Source organism: Nerophis lumbriciformis, linkage group LG24, assembly GCF_033978685.3.
Source record: "Nerophis lumbriciformis linkage group LG24, RoL_Nlum_v2.1, whole genome shotgun sequence".
In the NCBI taxonomy this organism is placed as follows: domain Eukaryota; kingdom Metazoa; phylum Chordata; class Actinopteri; order Syngnathiformes; family Syngnathidae; genus Nerophis; species Nerophis lumbriciformis.
In genome coordinates, this window is record NC_084571.2 from 6,785,641 (window position 1) to 6,810,885 (window position 25,245).

The following is a 25,245-nucleotide window of genomic DNA, read 5'->3' on the forward strand; positions in this document are numbered from 1 at the left end:
TTTTGGGAAAAACAAATCTCCCATTAATTTCTGATAGATGTTTATTCTTCCAACATACAGTATTCCCTTTCACAGCGGCCATGTCAGTGGTTTTTCAGAACTATTGCACACTAGGTAGAAACATTTCAATGTTAAAACACTCAACAAAAACACATCGTCGCATTTCAAAAACGTATTCTGCTGCCGACTGGTATAATCCCGCTCAGCATGACAAAAATAACTTTCATTCCTAAACATGGAAGCAGCCAGACAAATGTTTCCGTTTTCTGTTGTTAAAAATCGCTTGGCCATGTCAGTAATGTTAGCAAACAGAATAGCGACAATTGTTGATATTTAACCAGTTACGATGATTTTTAGTGGTCATCAGTGCACATCTTCAAGCTAGTACATGGCGATACATCCTTCACTGGTTAGTGTTTTCTCCAGAGTATGTACGTCATGAGCAGGATGAGGCCCGCTGACAGACCCACTATGACAAACTGGTGGATGGACAGCACGTTCTCCAGCGTATGGATCCTCTCCTCCATGGCGCTGGTGTGGAAGTAGTCGTAGATCCCGGCAGTGATGCTCCACAGCGCCCACACGGCATCCACCACCAGTGGCATCGCGGACTCTTGGCTGCGCTACCGTCACACCATCACTGCAGGAGACAAATAGTCCAGTTGGAAGATATTTCCTGTCCAAAGACGGCAAAATACCTGCATTACGTCGTTTGTAATTACGCCAGATCCACCTGAAGATAACTGCTTATGGCCAGAAGTCGTAGGGCTGTGAATCTTTGACACCACACGATTCGATTCGATTCTTGGGAGTAATGTTTCCATTAAAAACTATTCTTGATTCAAAATTAATACTTTTTTGAATAACATTGGGTGACAATTCTATGGTTATCTACATTCCTCCATACAATAGATAAACAGCTCTAATAAATGTATATACTTCTTAAAAGAAACTTGGTTTTGTTTAATAAAATTCTACCCAAATATTTAATAAAGTCAAATACAAATAAGGCAACAAGAGAAGTATGTAACACTTCTCTTTTTTAAGTAAATCTGTACAGCAGATATCATTTACAAAACCCAAAACCCGTGAAGTTGGCACGTTGTGTAAATGGTAAATAAAAACAGAATACAAAGATTTGCAAATCCTTTTCAACTTATATTCAATTGAATAGACTGCAAAGACAAGATACTTAACGTTCAAACTGAGAACCTTTTTTTTTTATAAATAATTATTTACTTAGAATTTAATGGCAGCAACACATTGCAAAAAGGTTGGCAGAGGGGCATTTTTACCACTGTGTTACATGGCCTTTCCTTTTAACAACACTCAGTAAACGTTTGGGAACTGAGGAGACCAATTTTTGAAGCTTTTCAGGTGGAATTCTTTCCCATTCTTGCTTGATGTACAGCTTAAGTTGTTCGACAGTCCGGGGTCTCCATTGTGGTATTTTAGCCTTCATGTTGCACCACACATTTTCAATGGGAGACAGGTCGAGACTACAGGCAGGCCAGTCTACCCGTACTATGAAGCCACATTGATGTAACACGTAGCTTGGCATTGTTTTGCTGAAAAAAGCAGGGGCGTCCATGATAACGTTGCTTGGATGGCAACATTTGTTGCTCCAAAACCTGTATGTACCTTTCAGCATTTATGGTGCCTTCACAGATGTGTAAGTTACCCATGCCTTGGGCACTAATACACCCCTATACCATCGCAGATGCTGGCTTTTGAACTTTGCGCCTAGAATAATCCGGAGGGTTCTTTTCCTTTTGGGTCCGGAGGACGCAACATCCAGTTTCCAAAAACAATTTGAAATGTTGCCTCCTAAGACCACAGAACACTTTTCCACTTTCCATCAGTCCATCTTAGTTGAGCGCGGGCCCAGCGAAGCCGGCGGGGTTTCTGGGTGTTGTTGATAAATGGCTTTCGCTTTGCATAGTAAAGTTTTAACTTGCACTTACAGATGTAGCGACAAACTGTAGTTACTGACAGTAGTTTTCTGAAGTGTTCCTGAGCCCATGTGGTGATATCCTTTACACACTGATGTCGCTTTTTGATGCAGTACCGCCTGAGGGATCCATGGTCCGTAATATCATCGCTTACGTGCAGGGATTTCTCCAGATTCTCTGAACCTTTTGATATCACGGACCGTAGATGGTGAAATCCCTAAATTCCTTGCAATAGCTCGTTGAGAAATGTTGTTCTTAAACTGTTAGACAATTTGCTCACCCACCTGTTCCCAATAGCCTGTTCACCTGTGGGATGTTCCAAATAAGTGTGTGATGAGAATGCCTCAACTTTCTCAGTCTTTTTTGCCCCTTGTGCCAGCATTTTTGAAACATGTTGCAGGCATCAAATTCCAAATGAGCTAATATTTGCAAAAAATAAAGTTTTCAGTTTGAACCTTAAGTATCTTGTCTTTGCAGTCTATTCAATTGAATATAAGTTAAAAAGGATTTGCAAATCATTGTATTTTGTTTTTATTTACCATTTACACAACGTGCCATCTTCACTGGTTTTGGGATTTGTACATCAACAATATGATTTGCCAGAGTGGACAGTTTAAAAATTAAAAATTAAATATTTTTAATCGATTAAGACTCGTTACAAGTAATAACCGTGATTCATTCAAAAAAAATGTTTTACACCCCTAGTAAGTAGGTGCTATTGCAATGACGTATGCATTTCTTCAATTCAAGTTCCCTTCAATGGCAGTACATCTCATTCTTACAGGCATTGATAAGCTTCACGAAGGCCAAACCAACCCATCGCTTGTGAGTACACCGGGAGCTTGCCAGAGGGTTCTTGAAATGTGACGCGTTATTATGCACAGAAAACAGCAGATATACGTTGTGGTCTCTTAGGAGAAAAATGTCCTTTCCTTTTTGGCAAAATATGAACGCCTTTAAAAGTGGCCTTCATTCAACCACAAGGAGATAATAAACACAATGAAAGTGTTTTATCTATGCACCCACACACATATATCACTATTAGTGATGTCAGGAGGTACCAGTCTGTGGGGAGAGCGATGGAGGAGAATGTGTGTGCGCTAAATACACAAGTCAAATTAAGTTTCACTTTCATTTTTACTTCACGCTAAAGGCGGGCTGACGAAGGAGGACAAAATGCGGGGAAGAAGGTAGCCATCTTTAGAGAGACTGCTTCGACCTCCGGATAGATGGTTCGCTCTCTCTCCAGCGCTGGTATCACTGTTGTTTGTACTTACTCCTGTTTTGCAGAATAAATTGTTATACTGAGTTCTAGTCACCCCTCTTCATTTTAGACAGCCTTAGAACAAAAGGATCTGGGAGGATTCTGCCCTCCTAAAAAGGGAGACTCCTAACAGGCCCAACCTTCGAATATTATCAACGCCTTTTGATTGATTGGAACTTTTATTAGTAAATTGCACAGTTCAGTACATATTCCGTACAATTGACCACTAAATGGTAACACGCAAATACGTTTTTCAACTTGTTTAAGTCGGGGTCCACGTAAATCAATTCATGGTATTTATTATTTAAACATTAGTACACAGCACTAGGAGTGGGTATTATTCACATTTGAACCAATGTGGTATCAATACCTGGTACCTGGCGTTCCATACTGGTATTCAATTGGTGTGTTAATAAATAATAATTGTTTTTTTAATACTAAAAACATATATATTGTAACATTTAAAAATGAGCTTGTTATGATAACTGCTGTCCAGTTGTTATATTTATTATCACATTTTTGAGTCTCATTTGCAAGTATGACATTAACTTGCAATTACAGTTGTAAGTCAAGACGTTAGATGGGAATAGTTTAGTTTGTGGTGTGTTGGCAAGTCAGTTAATAAATGATAAATGGGTTATACTTGTATAGCGCTTTTCTACCTTCAAGGTACTCAAAGCGCTTTGACAGTATTTCCACATTCACCCATTCACACACACATTCGCATCAGTGTGTGAATGTGTGTGTGAATGGGTGAATGGGGAAATACTGTCAAAGCGCTTTGAGTACCTCAGTTCAGTCTTTTCTAAATCTAGTCATTTGTTGCCCACTAAAAAATGTTAATACTCAAAGTATTGAACTTACTACGCATCTTAGCTGTAGTTTTCATGAACATTTTTGGAGGTGTTGAAATCGCCAAGTAAAGTCACTAATGCTAATTAGTAGCATGTCAATAGTAAAGCTAATGTGTATAAGCATTAAGCTAGCACACTTTTGGAAAAGTGGAACCTGTAGCGGTTGCTTTAGAGGGGCCGCACCGAATTACTCTTAACTGCATACTGTATATGAATGCTAAACAAGAACAACATTGTTATGTGCACAATACAACAATGACAGTGATTAATGACGACAAAGTCAAGTAAACAGTTGTGGTGAATTATGTCCTTAAGTGACCGTCAGGAGATTTACCCAAAGGTGGGGGTTTGTTGTGACCGCCTTTTTGAGTCTCTTTGATGTACCGTATTTTCCGCACCATTAGCCGCACCTAAAAACCACAAATTTACTCAAAAGCTGACAGTGCGGCTTTTAACCCGGTGCGCTTTATATATGGATAAATATTAAGATTCATTTTCATAAAGTTTCGTTCTCGCAACTTCGGTAAACAGCCGCCATCTTTTTTCCCGGTAGAGCAGGAAGCGCTTCTTCTTCTACGCAAGCAACCGCCAAGGTAAGCACCCGCCCCCATAGAACAGGAAGCGCTTCTTCTTGTACTGTAAGCAACCACCCGCCCCCGGAAGAAGAAGAAGAGCGCGGTGCATGCTGGGATATGTGACGTTTCATTTCCATTTGTGTGTTTATGTAAAGACCCCAAAATGGCTCCTATTAAGTGTGTTGTCTGTCTAATTATAAATAATGCAGACGAGGCGTGTTAACTGAGTTCTCAACGTTTACTCACAGCGTGCTCATAACCACATTCTAACTCCCAGCATACAACAACGCTTCTCAGGGCTACCGCGCATGCTCGTAACTATCGTTGCATGCTGGGTAGTGTAGTTGTTATATTTGCTAGCTCATAACATCACATTAAGAGACACGCTTACGCGCTTAATTCAATACTCGCCGTCATTCCGGGTGGATTGACAAAAGACCTCCAGCCGCTAGATATTGGTGTCAACAGGGCATTCGAAGCTAGACTGCTAACTGCGTGGGAACAGTGGATGACGAAGAAGCGCGCGGTGCATGCTGGGATATGTGACGTTTCATTTCCATTTGTGTGTTTATGTAAAGACCCCAAAATGGCTCCTATTAAGTGTGTTGTCTGTCTAATTATAAATAATGCAGACGAGGCGTGTTAACTGAGTTCTCAACGTTTACTCACAGCGTGCTCATAACCACATTCTAACTCCCAGCATACAACAACGCTTCTCAGGGCTACCGCGCATGCTCGTAACTATCGTTGCATGCTGGGTAGTGTAGTTGTTATATTTGCTAGCTCATAACATCACATTAAAAGACACGCTTACGCGCTTAATTCAATACTCGCCGTCATTCCGGGTGGATTGACAAAAGACCTCCAGCCGCTAGATATTGGTGTCAACAGGGCATTCGAAGCTAGACTGCTAACTGCGTGGGAACAATGGATGACAGAAGGCGAACACACATTCACTAAGACAGGGAGGCAGCGCCAGACGACGCCAACATCTGCCAGTGGATCGTAAATGCCTGGGCAGATATTTCGGTCACAACTGTGGTCCGAGCTTTCCGGAAGGCAGGATTCACAGAACTGCTGGATAACAGTGACACTGACTCCGATGACTTCGACGAGACGGAACCGGCCATTTTGGATCTCACATTTGCCCAACTTTTCACTTCGGACACCGAAGACGAAGGATTTACGAATGAAGAATAACTTCAGAAAGTGAGCGCTATGTTTATTTTGTGTGTTGTGACATTAACGTTCGAGCAACATTATGTTGCTATTGCTCTGCACTATTTTGAATTTTACTATGTTTGTGATTGCACATTTGCGTACATTTTGGGACAGAGTTGTTAGAACGCTGGTTTTCAATATATTATTAAAGTTTGACTGACCTATCTGACTGTTTTTTTGACATTCCCTTTAGCGCAGCGTAGGCGCGGCTTATAGTCCGGGGCGGCTTATTGGTGGACAAAGTTATGAAATATGCCATTCATTGAAGGTGCGGCTAATAATCCGGTGCGCCTTATAGTGCGGAAAATACGGTAAGCAGTCATTCAGTCTTATCTTTGACACACAAAAACGTGTGCGCCGTTTAAATTCCATCAAAGAGAAGACTGAATGACGGTCACTTGAAGGGGCCTTACCGAATTACTCACTCTTAACTGCATACTGTATATGAATGCTAAACAAGAACAACATTGTTATGTGCACAATAGAACAATGACAGTGAATAATGACGACAAAGTCAAGTAAACAGTTGTGGTGAATTATGTCCTTAAAGCAACCACTACAAACCCTACTTTACTTAGGTTGGAGTGTTTTTTGAGATAATTTCTTTCTTGGCATTGAAAATTACCTAAAGGTAGTTTGGCCGAGTCCGCTCTCAACACTGCTAAAGTGATCCCCAAGTGCCGAAGTGCAATCGGGCGTGACGTCACGCGCAAGGCAGATACCGTAACATTGCAACGTTGGATTTTATGTGAATCGGTGTAGGACCGGCGGGATTTGGTCGATGCCAAAAAGGTACCGGATATGGTACCCATCCCTAATGAGTACTAATTTGCACAATGGTAAAAAAAAAAAAGTAATTGGATATTGGTTTTCAAGGTTTACTTATAGTAAACAAAGTCACTTGTTTGTGTACACCCCATTCAACAACATAAATTAACTTAAACTAATGTATGAAGTTACACCTGGCTTTTTTAGGATGTAAGTACTGTACTGGCTAGTGTTGTGCGATATTACAATATATATCATAGTATTACATTTCTAACATTCAAAATAATTATTTGTTTACATCGCAATATTAACATCTAGGCTGCGGCTCAAGTAACTGCAGCAACAATACTACTTTGCGGGAGTATTTTTACGATGAGTATGGATGTTAACATCACAAATGTTTATAGAAACAGTCTCCATGCCAAGGTGCTTAATTTTATACACATTCCACCATTCTGGAAATTCAAACTACCCTTTTTCCAAGTTCAAAAAAAGTCCCCATTTTCCCGAAATTCCCTAATACCATTTACTGCTTCAGCATTTCTTGCCCGATTTAAACAATTCTAATACCGTATTTTCCGCACTATTAGCCGCACCTAAAAACCACAAATTTTCTCAAAAGCTGACAGTGCGGCTTATAACCCGGTGCGCTTTATATATGGATTAATATTAAGATTCATTTTCATAAAGTTTCGGTCTCGCAACTACGGTAAACAGCCGCCATCTTTTTTCCCCGTAGAAGAGGAAGTGCTTCTTCTTCTACGCAAGCAACCGCCAAGGTAAGCACCCGCCCCCATAGAACAGGAAGCGCTTCTTCTTCTACTGTAAGCAACCACCCGCCCCCGTAGAAGAAGAAGAAGCGTGCGGATATTACGTTTCATTTCCTTTGTGTGTTTACATCTGTAAAGACCACAAAATGGCTCCTACTAAGCGACAGGTTTCCGGTTCATGAAAAGACGCAATCTCTCCATCCGCACACGGACTACTATTTCACAGCAACTGCCTAAAGACTTTCAAGAAAAGCTGGCTACTTTCCGTGCATATTGTAAAAACAAGATAGCTGAAAAAAAGATCCGGCCAGAGAACATTATCAACATGGACGAGGTTCCACTGACTTTTGATATTCCTGTGAACCGCACTGTGGATACAACGGGAGCACGTACGGTGAATATTCGCACCACAGGGAATGAGAAGTCATCCTTCACTGTGGTTCTAGCTTGCCATGCTAATGGCCAGAAACTTCCACCCATGGTGATATTCAAAAGGAAGACCTTGCCAAAAGAGACCTTTCCAGCCGGCGTCATCATAAAAGCTAACTCGAAGGGATGGATGGATGAAGAAAAGATGAGCGAGTGGTTAAGGTAGGTTTACGCGAAGAGGCCGGGTGGCTTTTTTCACGCAGCTCCGTCCATGTTGATATACGACTCCATGCGCGCCCACATCACGCTGGTTTTTAATATATTATTAAAGTTTGACTGACCTATCTGACTGTTTTTTTGACATTCCCTTTAGCGCAGTTAGATGCGGCTTATAACACGGGGCGGCTTATAGGTGGACAAAGTTTTGAAATATGCCGTTCATTGAAGGCGCGGCTTATAACCCAGGGCGGCTTATGGTGCGGAAAATACGGTACCAACCAATTCAGCTCATTCAGGACATTCATGCTCCTAATCATTTTCAAAAAAAATCACACTTTTCCCCAAATTTCCAGGAAGTTCCCATTGAAATGAATGGGACATTTTTCCAAGTTGCACAATTCCCACATTTTTCAACCTATTCAAACCATTCCAACATTAACACATTCCACCATTCTGGAAATTCAAACTACCTGTTTTCCAAGTTAAAAAAAAATTCCCCATTTTCCCGAAATTCCCTAATGCCATTTACTACTTCAACATTTCTTCCACAATTTAAACAAATCTAACACCAACCAATTCAGCTCATTCAGGACATTCATGCTCCTAATCATTTTCATAAAGAAAATCACGCTTTTCCCAAAATCCCCAAATTTCCAGGAAGTTCCCATTGAAATGAATGGGACATTCTTCCAAGTTGCACAATTCCCACATTTTTCAACCTATTCAAACCATTCCAACATTAACACATTCCCCCAATCTGGAAATTCAAACTACCCTTTTTCCAAGTTAAAAAAAATTCCCCATTTTACTGAAATTCCCTAATACCATTTACTGCTTCAGCATTTCTTGCCGATTTAAACAATTCTAACACCAACCAATTCTGCTCTTTCAGGACATTCATGCTCCTAATCATTTTTTTAAAAAATCAAGCTTTTCCCAAAATCCCCAAATTTCCAGGAAGTTCCCATTGAAATGAATGGGACATTCTTCAAAGTTCCACAATTCCCCCACATTCTTCAACCTATTCAAACCATTCCACCTTTCTGGAAATTCAAACTACCCTTTTTCCAAGTTCAAAAAAATTCCCCATTTTCCCGAAATTCCCTAATACTATTTATAGCTTCAACATTTCTTGCCCGATTTAAACAATTCTAACACCAACCAATTCAGTTCATTCAGGACATTCATGCTCCTAATCATTTTCATAAAAAAATCATGCTTTTCCCAAAATCCCCAAATATCCAGGAAGTACCCATTGACATGAATGGGACATTCTTCCAAGTTGCACAATTCCCACATTTTTCAACCTATTCAAACCATTCCAACATTAACACATTCCCCCAATCTGGAAATTCAAACTACCCTTTTTCCAAGTTCAAAAAAATTCCCCATTTTACTGAAATTCCCTAATACCATTTACTGCTTCAGCATTTCTTGCCGATTTAAACAATTCTAACACCAACCAATTCTGCTCTTTCAGGACATTCATGCTCCTAATCATTTAAAAAAAAAAAATCAAGCTTTTCCCAAAATCCCCAAATTTCCAGGAAGTTCCCATTGAAATGAATGGGACATTCTTCAAAGTTCTACAATTCCCCCACATTCTTCAACCTATTCAAACCATTCCACCTTTCTGGAAATTCAAACTACCCTTTTTCCAAGTTCAAAAAAATTCCCCATTTTCCCGAAACTCCCTAATGCCATTTACTACTTCAACATTTCTTGCCCGATTTAAACAATTCTAACACCAACCAATACAGCTCATTCAGGACATTCATGCTCCTAATAATTTTCAATAAATAAAAAAAATCATGCTTTTCCCAAAATCCCCAAATTTCCAGGAAGTTCCCATTGACATGAATGGGACATTCTTCCAAGTTGCACAATTCCCACATTTTTCAACCTATTCAAACCATTCCAACATTAACACATTCCACCAATCTGGAAATTCAAACTACCCTTTTTCCAAGTTCAAAAAAATTCCCAATTTTCCCAAAATTCCCTAATACCATTTACTGCTTCAACATTTCTTGCCCGATTTAAACAATTCTAACACCAACCAATTCTGCTCATTCAGGACATTCATGCTCCTAATCATTTTTTTTTTAATCACGCTTTTCCCAAAATCCCAGGAAGTTCCCATTGACATGAATGGGACATTCGTCCAAGTTGCACAATTCCCACATTTTTCAATCTATTCAAACCATTCCAACATTAACACATTCCGCCAATCTGGAAATTCAAACTACCCTTTTTCCAAGTTAAAAAAAAATTCCCAATTTTCCCGAAATTCTCTAATACCATTTACTGCTTCAGCATTTCTTGCCGATTTAAACAATTCTAACACCAACCAATTCTGCTCTTTCAGGACATTCATGCTCCTAATCATTTAAAAAAAAATCAAGCTTTTCCCAAAATCCCCAAATTTCCAGGAAGTTCCCTCATCTAGTTACTAATATGTTTGTCTTCCATGTCCACAAGCTAACTGAGTCAGCTCCCGAACTAGCTAACAAGCGGGTGTTTATACTCACAGCATCCGACGACTTTAACCCTGAACTCCCCCGGAGTAACGCAGCCTTCCCACCCGACGGGATGAGCCGGCAGCGTTCAAGTCATTGCCGTAAATGTGAAGAAGACGCTCGTTCGCTTGTGGCGGACATCGCCTTCTTCGTCATTCCACTTCCGGGTGAGCCACGTGACGTGGCCACGTGACGTCCCTCCTCCATGACGACACGCCCGCGAGCTAGCCGACGTGCTAACCATGAGCTAGGCGTTTAGAACCTCTTAAACAAAGACACCTAAGAGCTTGCATTGTCGCCCGGTGAGACTTTATGAACATGATATGAAAGTTACAGGAACCAGTTCACATGATTTGTTTTCGTTTCGTCCCGTCGCAGGCTATCGGCGGTTGGTTGCCAAACGTCACCGAAAGAGCAAAACTAGCAATAAGCTAACCATGACAAATGTTCCGAATAGCGTTCAGTTTGACAAAGCACGTTAAAAAAAGCGTAGACAGCTGGTGTGAGGTAAAAAACAGTAATTTGCGCCGCTTCAGCACTACCAGGCGCGGTGGCCAAGTGGTAAGGCGTCGGTCTCGTAAACCGAAGATCGCGGGTTCGAACCCCGTCCGTGCCTTGGAGCATAGTGTGTAATCCTACTTTTTAAAGGAATCTTGTGGAATGCCTGCACGAAATCGTATAAACTACCATATACTTTGTTATACTTTCAATATTAGCCCACAAACGATGTTTGTTTATTCACACAAAATAATATAAATTACCAGATATCTTGTATTACTAACGACTTTTATTTATTTTTATTTTCATTTTCCAACGGCACACCTGTTTGTAGGTGTCGTCTTTAAATGACTACATTGCACTTACACGCTGTTCAACCAGTATGTCATAACGTATTAAAACATGTAGTCAGGCAGCTTTTTCAAAGTAATAGCATCTGAGCCTAACCTGCCATACACGTCAACGGCAACCGAGCTTAAAAGGGACTAGCATTAGGACCCAGAAGCACACAAGAGCCACCAAACATGGCGGAGCAAAACATGGAAGATACCGGGCCAAAGTTTTGCAGTGAAATATTAAGGTATGCTTTCTTTTTATGGATTTCAAGAAAAGAAACGATAGTTATGGATTTAAAGGAAAGAAAATATAGTTACATCTACTATTATATTTGACATCGTTTCCTCTTATATGCATGGTATGGGGGATTCTATTTTACATCTGTCAGTACACTTGTGTGGCATTCAAGGAACACATGCTGATAAGTAAAGTTAATAATAATATTGTAGCCGAGTGTCCTGGGTTCGATATTATTAACCAGATAATATTTGCTGATGAGATGTGTTGAGTTCATGTTATTCGTGCATTAGCTGACTTTTGGTTTCGATTTCACAGACAAGCTACGTTGTTTCAGGGCATACTGGATGTTTCTCTGTCGCCATCTAACGTGTTCATTGAAAACATTTGTTCACTGTTGGTCATGTTTGGGTTTAGGTTATAGTTGTCAAACTTAAGGCCCAGGGGCCAAATCTGGCCTCTTCACGTCATTTTACGTGGTCCGCCACAGTATTTAAAGTGGTTCGCTACATCATTTCATGTAGTCTGCCACTTCATTTTATGTGGTCCAATACATCATTTTATTTGGTCCGCCACATTATTTTATGTGGTCTGCCAACCTTATTTAATGTGTTTCCGCTACATCATTTTATGTAGTTTGCCATAAAATTTAATGTGGTCTGCAATTTCATTTTATTTGGTCTACTCCATCATTTTATTTGGTCCGGCACATTATTTTACATGGTCTGCTACTTTATTAAAGTGGTCCGCTACATAATTTTATGTAGTTTGCCACATTGTTTAAAGTGGTCTGCCACTTCATTATATGGTCCACTAGGTCATTTTATTTGGACCGCCACATTATTTTACTTGGTCTGCCATTTTATTTAAGTGGTCCGCAGTATTATTTAAGTGGTCCGCTACATCATTTTATGTAGTTTGCCACATTATTTAACATGGTCCAAGACTACATAATTTAAATGGTCTATTATTGAATTTCATTTGGGTCATTACGCCGTTTAATGAAGACTGACACATTATTTTATGTGGTTCAAGACTACACCATTTAGTAAGGTCCATTACGTCCATTAATGTTGTCTGACTCATTATTTTTTGTGGTCTACTGCATCATTTTATGTGGTCCGCCACATTATTTAATGTGGTCCGCAACTTCATTTTATGTGGTCCGCCAGATCTGCAAATTCGTTTGAATGTGGTCCGCCACATTGTATAACGTGGTCCAATATGACATTTTATATGGCCTGCCACATCATTTATAGTATGTTGTGCGCTATGCAATTCTACGTGATTCATCACATTTTCAAATGTGGCCCGTCACATTATTTAATGTGGTCCGCCACTTCATTTTATGTGGTCCACCACATCTGCCACTTCATTTTCCACATCATTTAATGTGGTCTGCCACATTATTTACGTGGTCCTTTATGTCATTTAATGTGGTCCGCCACATTATTTAATGTAGTCCATTATGTCGTTTTATGTGATTCACCACATTATCACATGTGGCCCGTCACATCATTTAAAGTGGTCCGCCACTTCATTTTGGTTGATTCACCACACTATCAAATGTGGCTTGTCAGATCATTTAGTGTGGTCCTCCATTTCATTTAATATGGTCCTCCAATTCATTTAATGTGGTCCTCCACTTCATTTATTGTGGCCTGCCACATCATTTTGATTGATTCACCACATTATTAAATGTGGCTCATCACATCATTTAGTATGGTTTGCCACATTATTTAGTGTGGTCCTCCACTTCATTTAATGTGGTCCGCCACATCTCCCACGTCATTTTCGACATCATTTAATGTGATCCGCCACATAATTTATGTTGTCCGATATATAATTTTAATTGATTCACCAGACCATCAAATGTGGCCCGCAACTTCATTTAATTTGGTCCGCCACTTCACCATTTCAGGTGACTACCTCTTGAAGCTCATCGAGAGAATGCCAAGAGTGTGTGAAAAAGTAATCAGAGCAAAGAGTGGCTATTTTGAAGAAACTAGAATACAGTTATTTTTTTTTATTTCAGTTATTTCACCTTTTTCTATGAATGAAACTATGAGTGAACACATGTGGAGTGTTTTGTATTCTATTTTTTTTTTTAAATAGCCACCCTTTGCTCTGATTACTGTTTTGCACACTCTTGGCATTCTCTCGATGAGCTTCAACCTGAAAGGGTTTTCCCTTCACAGGTGTCATAGTTTTGATGCCTTCAGTGACAATCTACAATGTAATAGTCATGAAAATAAAGAAAACGCATTGAACTGAGAAGGTGTGTCCAAACTTTTGGCTTGTACTATATACAGCGAGGCCGCGTTGTAGCGAGGGAACACTGTATATAAGCTTGACATCTTGGTTGAGGTGCTTAATGGCTGTTTGAATATTGTTCATATTTAATGCTTTTCTCTCGACTCTCAGCCCGTCTGAGCTCTTCTCGGCCAGGTCCAGGAGCCACAAGATCCCCGTCAGAGGTCAGAAGGACTTCTACCCCAAAGACTCAGCTGAGCAGCAGCAGAGGCTCCAGCAGAGCCTAAAGGAGCACTGGGGTCTGGTGTCTGAGGAGCGAGTGGAGAGGCTGTGAGTGGGAACACGAGAAGGTGTCATGGTGACGAGGCTCACCCGCTAACCCATCACGTTATTCGGGACGCTGCAGGGGGAACCTGGTGAGGGCCACGTGGATTCCAAGCGAGCGGCTTGTGGAGCTTCAGTCTCCAGCAGTGAGTGTTTGAACGTCACCCTCCTCTGTGGCGTCCTTCGCCGTGTCACACTGCTCCTCCACCACTCAGGGCAAGTTCTGGCAGACGATGGGGTTTTCCGTCCGTGGCAAGCAGTGTCTCCTCCCTGAAGAGGCGCTCTACCTGATGGAGTGTGTGAGTGGCTGCTAAGTCCCGCCCACTAGCTTGTGCTTTTCCTCAGGACACGCCCTTACTGTTCACTCATTGGCTCTCTGAGAGCTTGTTGTGGGCTTGTTTACCAGGGAAGTGTGCAGGTGTTCTACCAGGACCTCCCCCTGTCCATCCAAGATGGCTACGAGAGGTTTTTGTCCCCCGACACTGTGACCCTACAGCAATATCAGGTACAAACTGTTTTGGAGAGGAGAAGAGCTGCTCTAACATCTCATGTGTCATCACCAAGGTGTTTGGGCATCTGAAGAGGCTGGGCTTCGTGGTGCATAGGTTCGATGCCAGGTAATGTAGTGCACTTTGAGGCGGTAGGAGGGCGCACCGTTGGAAAATGTTTTTTCGGTCTTTTTGCAGCTCGGAGCCGTCGTCCTACGCCAGGCAGCTGAACCTGCCGCAGTCACGTGACCGAGCAGGAAGGTCACTGAAGAGGAAGCGCAGCGACAGCCCCTCCCCCTCATCCAGGTGCTCTAGTGTCGGCGTGCACATCTCAGTCCCTCCAGGAATTCGCACAAACTCAACCAATCCCATAAAATTATTGCGGCCTTGCAACTTTGTCCAATGACTGCGACTTCCTAAACATTTTGGCTTATTTGACTCAAACACGCACATTAACTGTTTCATCAACTTATGTGTCTTGTCTAGACAAAGCAGAAACACGCACTGTGTAACAATATATAGTATATATATACTGTATATATATACTATATATAATATAGTATATATACTGTATACTATTTTTTTGGGTCAAACACACCAGAATCCTAATTTGTATATGCAACCTTTAGTTATCCATCCCATCCATCCATTTCCTACCGCTTATTCCCTTCGGGGTTGTGGGGGGGCGCTGGAGCCTATCTCAGCTACAATCGGGCGGAAGGCGGGGTACACCCTGGACAAGTCAACCTTTAGTTAGTATAGGACAATTAAGGACATTTTCATTTGCAATGCTGACCATGCTAATAGGCAGCATGTAAACGTTAGAGATGTTGAAGTGTGATGCGACTCACGTCGTCTCGTTTACCAACAAAAGTTAGCGCTCGCTCCGGACCGCTCACAACAAATGGCCTTAATGTGTTGGAAATAAAAATAATGCTTTAAATGGACAAACACTTTTTAAGCGGGAAATAAACATGGATAATTGCAGACACCAATTAAGGATGCATACTGTTGTTTTCTGTAATTATGATTATATACTACTACTATTAGTTGTAATGAATTGAAACAGTACAGTTATTTGACAATAAGCTCTTAGTACATGCTTTTACTGCCATCTGTACTTTTAAGCATGTGGTATAAAACAAGTGAAACATCAGTGTAGTATTTTCCAATTTTTGTTGAAATCCTGTCCTTTTGAGATTAGAAGGAACATTGATAAGAAATGTATAAAATCACAAGTTGCTTTAATGCTATTGAACAAAAACAAACAAAACATCGCAACTTTTTAAAAATATTTTTAAAATATGTTTTGTGCTTTATTAATCTTTTTAACAAATAGTTTTGTTTACATTTCAAGTTTCTATTTGATTAAATGTTAATTATTTTATTATTTTTAAACATTGCAACTTTAAAATTTGTATACATTTTATTTTTAATATTTTAATTATAAAATAATTGAATATTTTTTTGCATTTTAATTTTTTTATTCTATTTTCTAACCTTTTTGAAATTGTATTATTAAATTTTTTTAAACAACCCAACTTTCTCAAAAAGTTACCATGAATTAAGCATTTTAGGCCGCAACAATCACAAAATAATCTAGAAAATCCTGGAGGCACTGACATCTACAATGTATGTGCAAGAGACTACATGGTTTTATTGTAATAATTTAAATACTTATTGAATCATCATTGAGCTCGTATTAACCCCTTGGCACAGACAAGTTGTTAAAATGATAACATAATTTTCAAAATGTTAACACATAATTTCCCAAAATGCTAACATAATTTTTTAAAATGTTAACATAATTTTCTAAAATATTAACATATTTTTTTAAAAGTGCTAACATTTTCTAAAATGCAAACATCCTTTTTAAATAAATAAATAAATGCTAACATCACTTTCCAAAATGATAAAATAGTTTTCCAAAATGTTAATATAATTTCCTAAAACTCTAACATAATTTTCCAAAATGCTAACATAATTCTCCAAAATGCTAACATAATTTTCTCAAATGCTGACATCCTTTTTGAAAATGCTAACATAATTTTCCAAATGCTAACATAATTTACTAAAATGCTAACATTGTTTTCTAAAATGCTAATATAATTTTCCAAAATGCTAACATTTTTCAAAATGCTAAGATATTTCCCAAAATGCTAAGATCATTTAAAGAAATGCTAACATAATTTTTGTAAATGTTAACATCATTTTTAAAAATGTTAACATCATTTTCCAAAATGCTAACAATTTCCAAAATGCTAACATCATTTTCCAAAATGCTAACAAAACTCTCCTAAATGCTAACATCTTTTTTAAAATGCTAACATCCTTTTCTAAAATGTTATCATTCTCCTAAATGCTAACAATTTCCAAAATGCTAATGTAATTTTCCAATATGCTAACAAAACTCTCCTAAATGCTAACATCCTTTTCTAAAATGTTAACATCATTCTTCAAAATGCTATTACTTTAAACATTGTTGATCCTTGTGGATAAAGGTTGTCTGACTCTAAGATCATATTCCAAAATGCTAACATAATTTTTCAAAAATGATAACATCATTTTCCAAAATGCTAACATCATTTTTCAAAAATGATAACATCATTTTCCAAAATGCTAACAGTAGGGCGACACTGATTGGTTGTTTTTATCCAGCCACACAGAAGCACAAGAAGCGTCCCCTCTTGGGAACGCGGAAGCAGAGGAAGGTGAAAAACATTCTGAGTCACAGTCAACGTCCTCCCCAGCAACCTCGGGGGCCCAAAGCACCCTGCCAGGCCAAAGCCGAGGTCGGCCATGGTGGCCGACGGAGCTCCTCAGTGCTGCTGGCCATGAGGCCGACGAGCGCGCCCATGGCAGCTCCTCATCCTGGGATAACTCCATCATCTTCCCGGACCTGGGCTCCCTGCGCCGGTCCTCCAGCTGCCTGTCGTCCCCCGACCCGTCTCTATTGCCCGGAGCCCTTACTGTGGGGGGTTGCGACCTCACGCCCTGGATGGGGAGGATCAACCAGCGTGAGGTGAAGATGTCAGCAAAGGAGAGACAAAGGGACAAGCGCGGACGTCGTAATCACGACAAAAAGGTTTGAAACAGCTCAAGTGTCAGTCAGTACATAAACACATTAAACGTTTATCAGCCTTCTCGCTTCTTTTTGCGCACATTTAGGTGCGAGATTGCAGAAACTGGGCGGAGTACCATCAGCTTGTGGCCAGCCGGCGGAAAAGGCACAGCGGTCGACCCTCACACCTGTGGCGGAAGGAAGCTTCACCTTTACACGACACGACACAACCCATCTCCACAGGTGAACCCTTCTAATCGCACGTAAGCGCAGTGTTACACAATCTTATTTGTGGCCGGGGGGAGTGGCCTTGGTGGTATCAATATGATGTCATCGGGTGTATTTTCTATACAGACATCTGTGTTATTAATACCAATAAATCATTCGGGTTACATTATATAATTTTTGCGTTATTTTTCAGTTTTTGCTGCTTATTTTGTTACTACAATGTAACACAAGTGGCACTTTGTACACCACTGGTTTATTGAAATATTGATTATGTTCTCTCTTAATGTTTGAATTCATTTTTGCAGGTGTGGAAACTAAACTTTTGAATTAGAACTGTTAAAACTTGAGGTTTATTGGGAGTCTCCACAATGAAGTTTGTATAAAACTGAGAGATGTGACGTTCGTGAACAAATCAAGTCTTGAATAGGTGTCAAGTGAAGGATGAGGACCGATTCCCAGTTGTAATCCGTTCGTTTGGGAGCCATTTTTTATGCACATGCAAATTTAACACCGGCGGTTACCCACCGTGCACATTAAGGCTGCAACTAACGATTATTTTGATAGTCGATTGGTCAACGATTATCTTAGTGAGGAGTCGGATAATAAAGCGTACACATATTTATTGGCTCTAATCTTTCCATCAACTTTTAAAGGCAGCTTTCAGGCATGTGCTTACGAACAACAAAGATGACTAACTAATTCATAAATATTTATTTATACTGTAACTGTGCTGTTCATTCAGCTGTTACACAAATTTAAATGACTAATAAAAGGTTGTCCATTTAAAAGAAAATGCTAAAATACAATTAACCTTGTTTATGTTTTAAAATAACAGTTAAAATAGCAGCAATGAAAACAAACAAATCTAACTTCCTCAAAAAGAAAAGCATTTTGTGATGTTTAAAAAGCTGCATACTCTTATATTGGCTATTGATTAACTCTTGGCAGTTTTAGCACTCTAATAGACTCAACGTGTAGAATTATATATTTGATTAATTATTAAAATGGTGTCTTTATTTTTTAGTTTCAATGCCAAGATTTTAATAGTCTGTGTGCTCAAATTTCCCTGAGCTAAAATAAGTTAGACACCCCTGATGTACAGTATTACAGTATATGTAATAGCTGCAGCAAAAAAAATGGCAGCACAAAATAGAGAGTAGATCCAGCAGAAAATAGACATTATAAACAAAGAGAGGTAGCTAACATAGAAGCGGTCGGACAAATAAAAAAAAAAAACGGATTATGGACCCTGAGTGGGCAATTGCTGATTTATTTATTTACATATATATTCTTAGAAATACATAAATATATATATTATTACATTTTTATTATTCTTTATTGTATTTATATTTAATAATTTTGTACTCACATTTGTATTGTGTCCTATTTTTTAATTGTATTTTTATTTATACATTTTATATCATCAATGCATTTTATTCACCATTTGCATATTTTTTCTATATTGTTAAAATGCTAACCATTTTTGAGGTGAGGTAAAATTCAAATTAGTGATGTCACTACCAAAGCATGGAAATATGTCACAGCTTTATGGAATGCTTACAATAAAATAACAACAAAAACTTTAATTATAGCCTATGTTTCAGAATAATTCCTACCAGTAGAGTATTTTTGTGTAATTTAAATGTATTCTGAGCTACATGTTTTTGTAGAACTGATACTAGTGATTGTTTTCTTGATTAAAAACCCCCCAAAAGCCATAAATCCAAGCTGAACTGCATTTGTCACACTTCCTGTCCTTCAGTGGGGACCTTACGGGAATTCCGTACCAAATGTTCCGTACCATAGAATCTGATTACGGGTACCGCTACACTGATACCATTTTTTCCCTCCATTATTATTGAAATCACATCGTTTGTTGGTGTTTCTTCCAGGTGAGCTGTTGGACAAAATCAGCGTGATCAAGTCCACACATTTGCTGGAGGGAGCATCCAGGTATCGCTCGTCCTTTCACTTAATGTCCGCCGTGATGTCAACCATATCGCTGTTAGCGTTATTTTAATGTTTTGTTGTCCCAGCATAAAGGCCTCAGATCAGTGGAGGATTAGTTTCAGTGTTTACCAGCCTGACACTGTGGCTGACTTCAAGAAGAGCAACCCAGGAAAGCCCTACGTGCGCATGTGTGTGTGCAGGTGAGGGACATGTTTACCTAATATTCCATTACCTCTGAATAGATCATTACGTGTCCTTGTTAGCGTGCTGAGTGCTTCTATTGTCCCCATCCTGATATTAACTGCTTTCAATGTGAAACACACTAAAACAGGGGTGTCCAAAGTGGGGCCATTTTTATTTTTTAGTGGCTCACGGCGCATTATAAAAATACTATTACAAAAAAAACGTAAAAAGTAATAAACAGGTGAAATGTAACGAGAATTTTTTTTAACGTTGACTCTAAATAACCCTCTAAAAAAACTCAACAAAAAACAAAGCTGCCATGAACTTTTTTCTTTCAAGCTGTAATTGCACAAAAAAATAATAATGAATCAAAATCAATGTTATATATTATTGACCTATTCAAATACTTTACATTAAATATTCCAATTTATCTTTTTGGAAAATATAGCATAATTTGTAGGTTTGCCATATAAAAAAAAAAAAATTTCTTTGACAAAAACAAATAAACATTAAAAATAGAATAAAAATGTATAATTGACGGGTAGGTCTGAAATTTATCTTAAGTGATTGAATTAAGTGTTGAAAGTAAGTAAGACAAGAAAAATGTATTACTAATGTTTATCACTTTTGTGAGTGGGGCCCTTTTGCATCCCCAAGAATTTTAGTGGGATTTAGAAATTGAATATAAATAAATATGCTTCACATATGTATGCAGTTCCACTTTGAATTTTCTCGGGTGGAAAATATTGCATATTTTGTGATTTTGCCATAAAAACAGACTTTTCTTTGACATAAACGGCATAAAACAAACATACCGTATTTTCCGCACCATAAACCGCCCTGGATTATAAGCCGCGCCTTCAATGAACGGCATATTTCAAAACTTTGTCCACCTATAAGCCGCCCCGTGTTATAAGCCGCATCTAACTGCGCTAAAGGGAATGTCAAAAAAACAGTCAGATAGGTCAGTCAAACTTTAATAATATATTAAAATATAATAATATATTAAAAACCAGCGTTCTAACAACTCTGTTCACTCCCAAAATGTATGGTAATGTGCAAATGTGCAATCAATAAGCATCAATAACTTAATGTTGCTCGAACGTTAATGTCACAACACACAAAATAAACATAACGCTCACTTTCTGAAGTTATTCTTCATTCATTCATAAATCCCTCGAATTCTTCTCCTTCGGTGTCCGAATTAAAAAGTTGGGCGAATACGGGATCCAAAATGGCCGGCTCCGTCTCGTCGCAGTTCTGTGAATCCTGCCTTCCGGAAAGCTCGGACCACAGTTGTGACCGAAATATCCGCCCAGGCATTTACGATCCACTGGCAGATGTTGGCGTGTGTCGTCCGGCGCTGTCTCCCTGTCTTAGTGAAGGTGTGTTCGCCTTCGGTCATCCATTGTTCCCACGCCGTTCGCAGTCGTGCTTTAAATGCCCTGTTGACACCAATATCGAGCGGTTGGAGTTCTTTGGTTAAATATTGCCTTAAGTTTAAATTCTGCGTTATACGCGTGTCGCTTAGTAGGAGCCATTTTGTGGTCTTTACAGATGTAAACACACAAATGAAATGAAACGCAATATCCGGGGGCTTCTTCTTCTATGGGGGCGGGTGGTTGCTTACAGTAGAAGAAGAAGCGCTTCCTCTTCTATGGGGGCGGGTGCTTACCTTGGCGGTTGCTTACCATAGAAGAAGCGCTTCCTCTTCTACGGGGAAAAAAGATGGCGGCTGTTTACCGTAGTTGCGAGACCGAAACTTTATGAAAATAAATATTTATATTAATCCATATATAAGGCGCACCGGGTTATAAGCCGCACTGTCAGCTTTTGTGAAAATTTGTGGTTTTTAGGTGCGGCTTATAGTGCGGAAAATACGGTATATTAAAAAAACATCAAAACTTGTAATCGATTGATAGATCTGAAGTTGGTCTGGAGACTTAAGTGTTCAATGTAAAAGAAAATTACAAATATATGACTTATTTTTACAATTTTAATGAATGGGGCCCTTTTGGTTCCCCAATAATTTTAGTGGGATTTAAAAATTGAAACTCAATGTTATGAAATATAAATATACTTCACATATGTATGCTATTCCACTTTGAATTTTCTTGGGAAAAATATTTCATCTTTTGTGTTTTTGCCTCAAAAACAGACTTTTCTTTGACCTAAAGGGCGTAAAACAAATATTTAAAAAAACATCAAAACTTGTAATAGATGGATTGATCTGAAGTTGAACTGAAGAATTAAGTGTTGAACGTAAAAAAAATTACAGATATATATGACGTATTTTTAAAATTTTAACGAGTTTTGGATCCCCAAGAATTTGTGGGATTTTTTTAAACTGTCAAATCCCAAAAAAATGATTGACCTATTTAAGGCTAAAATTTCAAAACAAAATTAGGGAAAGGGGATATTCCCTATTTAGTGTATTTTCCATTAAAAACAGGGTTTTCTTTGACAAAAAGGGCATACAAAAACATGTATATTAAAAAAACATCAAAACTTGTAATCTATGGATAGATCTGAAGTTAATCTGAAGAATTAAGTGTTGAACGTAAACATTTAAAAAAAAAAATATGACTTACCGTATTTTCCGCACTATAAGGCGCACCTAAAAACCACAAATTTTCTCAAAAGCTGACAGTGCGCCTTATAACCCGGTGCGCTTTATATATGGATTAATAATAAGATTCATTTTCATAAAGTTTCGGTCTCGTAACTACGGTAAACAGCCGCCATCTTTTTTCCCGGTAGAACAGGAAGCGCTTCTTCTACGCAAGCAACCGCCAAGGTAAGCACCCGCCCCCATAGAACAGGAAGCGCTTCTTCTTCTACTGTAAGCAACCACCCGCCCGTGTAGAAGAAGAAAAAGCGCGCGGATATTACCGTACGTTTCATTTCCTTTGTGTGTTTACATCTGTAAAGACCACAAAATGGCTCCTACTAAGCGACAGGGATCCGGTTCATGAAAAGACGCAATCTCTCCATCCGCACACGGATTACTATTTCACAGCAACTGATATTCCTGTGAACCGCACTGTGGATACAACGGGAGCACGTACGGTGAATATTCGCACCACAGGGAATGAGAAGTCATCCTTCACTGTGGTTCTAGCTTGCCATGCTAATGGCCAGAAACTTCCACCCATGGTGATATTCAAAAGGAAGACCTTGCCAAAAGAGACCTTTCCAGCCGGCGTCATCATAAAAGCTAACTCGAAGGGATGGATGAAGAAAAGATGAGCGAGTGGTTAAGGTAAGTTTAAGTTTACGCGAAGAGGCCGGGTGGCTTTTTTCAGCAGCTCCGTCCATGTTGATATACGATTCCATGCGCGCCCACATCACGCTGGTTTTAATATATTATTAAAGTTTGACTGACCTATTTGACTGTTTTTTTGACATTCCTTTAGCGCAGTTAGATGCGGCTTACAACACGGGGCGGCTTATAGGTGGACAAAGTTTTGAAATATGCCGTTCATTGAAGGCGCGGCTTATAACCCAGGGCGCCTTATGGTGCGGAAAATACGGTATTTTTTTAATGAGTGGGGCCCTTTTGGATCCCCAAGAATTTGTTGGATTTTTTTTAAACTGTCTTTGTTAAAATCAATGTTATGAATTATTCACCTATTTAAGGCTCCAGTTACAAAAAAGAAATTGGGGGAAAGGAGGGTATTCCATATTAAGTGTATTTTCCATAAAAAAACTGGATTTTTCTTTGACAAAAAAGGCAAAAAAAACCGAACTAATAAAAAGAAAACCTTAAAAAATAATAAAATAATTTATTGATGAATAGATCTGAAGTTGATTTAGAGATATAAATGTTGGAAGTAAAACAAAAAAAATCTGACTTATTTTTAGCACTTTAATAAGTGGGGACCTTTTGGATCCCAAAGAATTGTAGTGGGATTTTTGTTGTTGTTGAAAAAAAACCCAAAAAACAATCAATGTAGTTATGAATTATTGACCTACATAATTTAGGCTCCAATTCTTTCACATCAAAGGCTTAGAATTTTTTTGGGGGAACATTGCATATTTTGTGATTTTGCAATAAAAAACAGGGTTTTCTTTGACAAAAAGCATAAAACAAATAAAAAAGAAAATATAAAAATTGATGTGTTGATCTGGAGACTGAAGTGTTGAAAGTTAAAACAAAAATGAATAACTTATTAAAAAAACATAAAAACTTGTAATCGATGGATGGATCTGAAGTTGAACTGAAGAATTAAGTTTTGAACGTAAACATTTTTTTTTTAATATATGACTTATTTTGAACACTTTTATGAGTAGGCCTTTTTAGATTCCTAAGAATTTGTGGGAATTTTGTTTTGTTACTGTCATTGTAAAAAAAAAAAAAAATTCTAATCAAAATTATGAAGTTATTTACAAAATGGGGCAGGTGAAAATTCTATATTTTGGGTTTTCTTTGACAAAAATGGCATAAAACATTTAGAAAAATGTACTTTATATCGACAGACCTGAAGTTGATACGTTGAATAAAATAAATGAAAAAATATTACTTATTTTTGAGCATTTTCATGTCCCTGGGACCAAACTTGAGGGTAGCCCTATAGGTAAAAAAAAAAAATATATATATATATACATATATTGTATTGGTTTTGAAAATGAAAAATATCAAAATGGCCCCGCATGCTTTAATTTTTCAGTGCGTGGCTCCTCAGTGGAAAAAGTTTTGACTCCCCTGCACTAAATGGACAAAATAATTGGGACGTCTCGTGTCGTATCGAATGAATCAGTGAAATGTTGTCTTGAGTCCCTGTGTCTTACAAGACATTGTTCCAGCTTCAACGGGCCCACGCCGGACCTGCGGGCCATCAAGCAGCTGACCTTCCAGAGTGCCGACATCCCTATGGTCTTTGCTGTGGTGGACCACGGGGACATCTCCTTTTACACCTGCAAAGACTTCCAGCTGCCCAAAGACGTGTTCCCCTGACCCCAATGCCGCCAGGAAATGCTCTTAACGTTCCATGTTGGTGCTGGGTGACGTTAGCCCTCAGGAATGAAAATGTGTTTTCATACGCAATAAAAGGTTGACCAGCTGGAGCACGATAGCATGTCTGTTCTCTGCACCTGCTTGTGTTTGTCCAGGTTTTCAGGACAATTATTCCTTCAATTAGACAATGATCTTCCATCAATGACATCATCGTTCATT

At 38.9% G+C, this 25,245-nt stretch overlaps 1 protein-coding gene, 1 long non-coding RNA gene and 1 other non-coding gene across 4 annotated transcripts; 2 read left to right on the plus strand and 1 right to left on the minus strand.

Moving 5' to 3' along the window:
* Positions 1-10,884, minus strand: LOC133620173 (uncharacterized). Its single transcript, XR_009817485.1, has 2 exons — positions 10,524-10,884; positions 1-640 (listed from the first exon to the last, which is right to left on the minus strand). It is a non-coding gene; the product is annotated as an uncharacterized lncRNA (long non-coding RNA).
* Positions 10,671-25,142, plus strand: tsen54 (TSEN54 tRNA splicing endonuclease subunit). 2 transcript variants are annotated; one of them, XM_072915951.1, is made up of 13 exons: positions 10,798-10,813; positions 10,890-11,589; positions 14,007-14,165; positions 14,242-14,305; positions 14,375-14,458; positions 14,566-14,664; positions 14,724-14,776; positions 14,846-14,953; positions 17,306-17,732; positions 17,816-17,951; positions 19,829-19,889; positions 19,973-20,086; positions 24,876-25,142. In XM_072915951.1, the coding sequence occupies exons 2-13, from the start codon at positions 11,534-11,536 to the stop codon at positions 25,024-25,026; spliced, it is 1,512 nt and encodes a 503-aa protein (XP_072772052.1). In that variant the 5' UTR covers positions 10,798-10,813; positions 10,890-11,533; the 3' UTR covers positions 25,027-25,142. The 2 variants fall into 2 exon arrangements, with proteins under 2 accessions (XP_061837428.1, XP_072772052.1); XM_061981444.1 differs by lacking the exon at positions 10,890-11,589 and having other exon boundaries at positions 10,671-10,813.
* On the plus strand, positions 11,056-11,127 carry trnat-cgu (transfer RNA threonine (anticodon CGU)). Its single transcript has one exon. It is a non-coding gene; the product is annotated as a tRNA-Thr (tRNA).
* Positions 25,143-25,245: the final 103 nt, after the last annotated feature.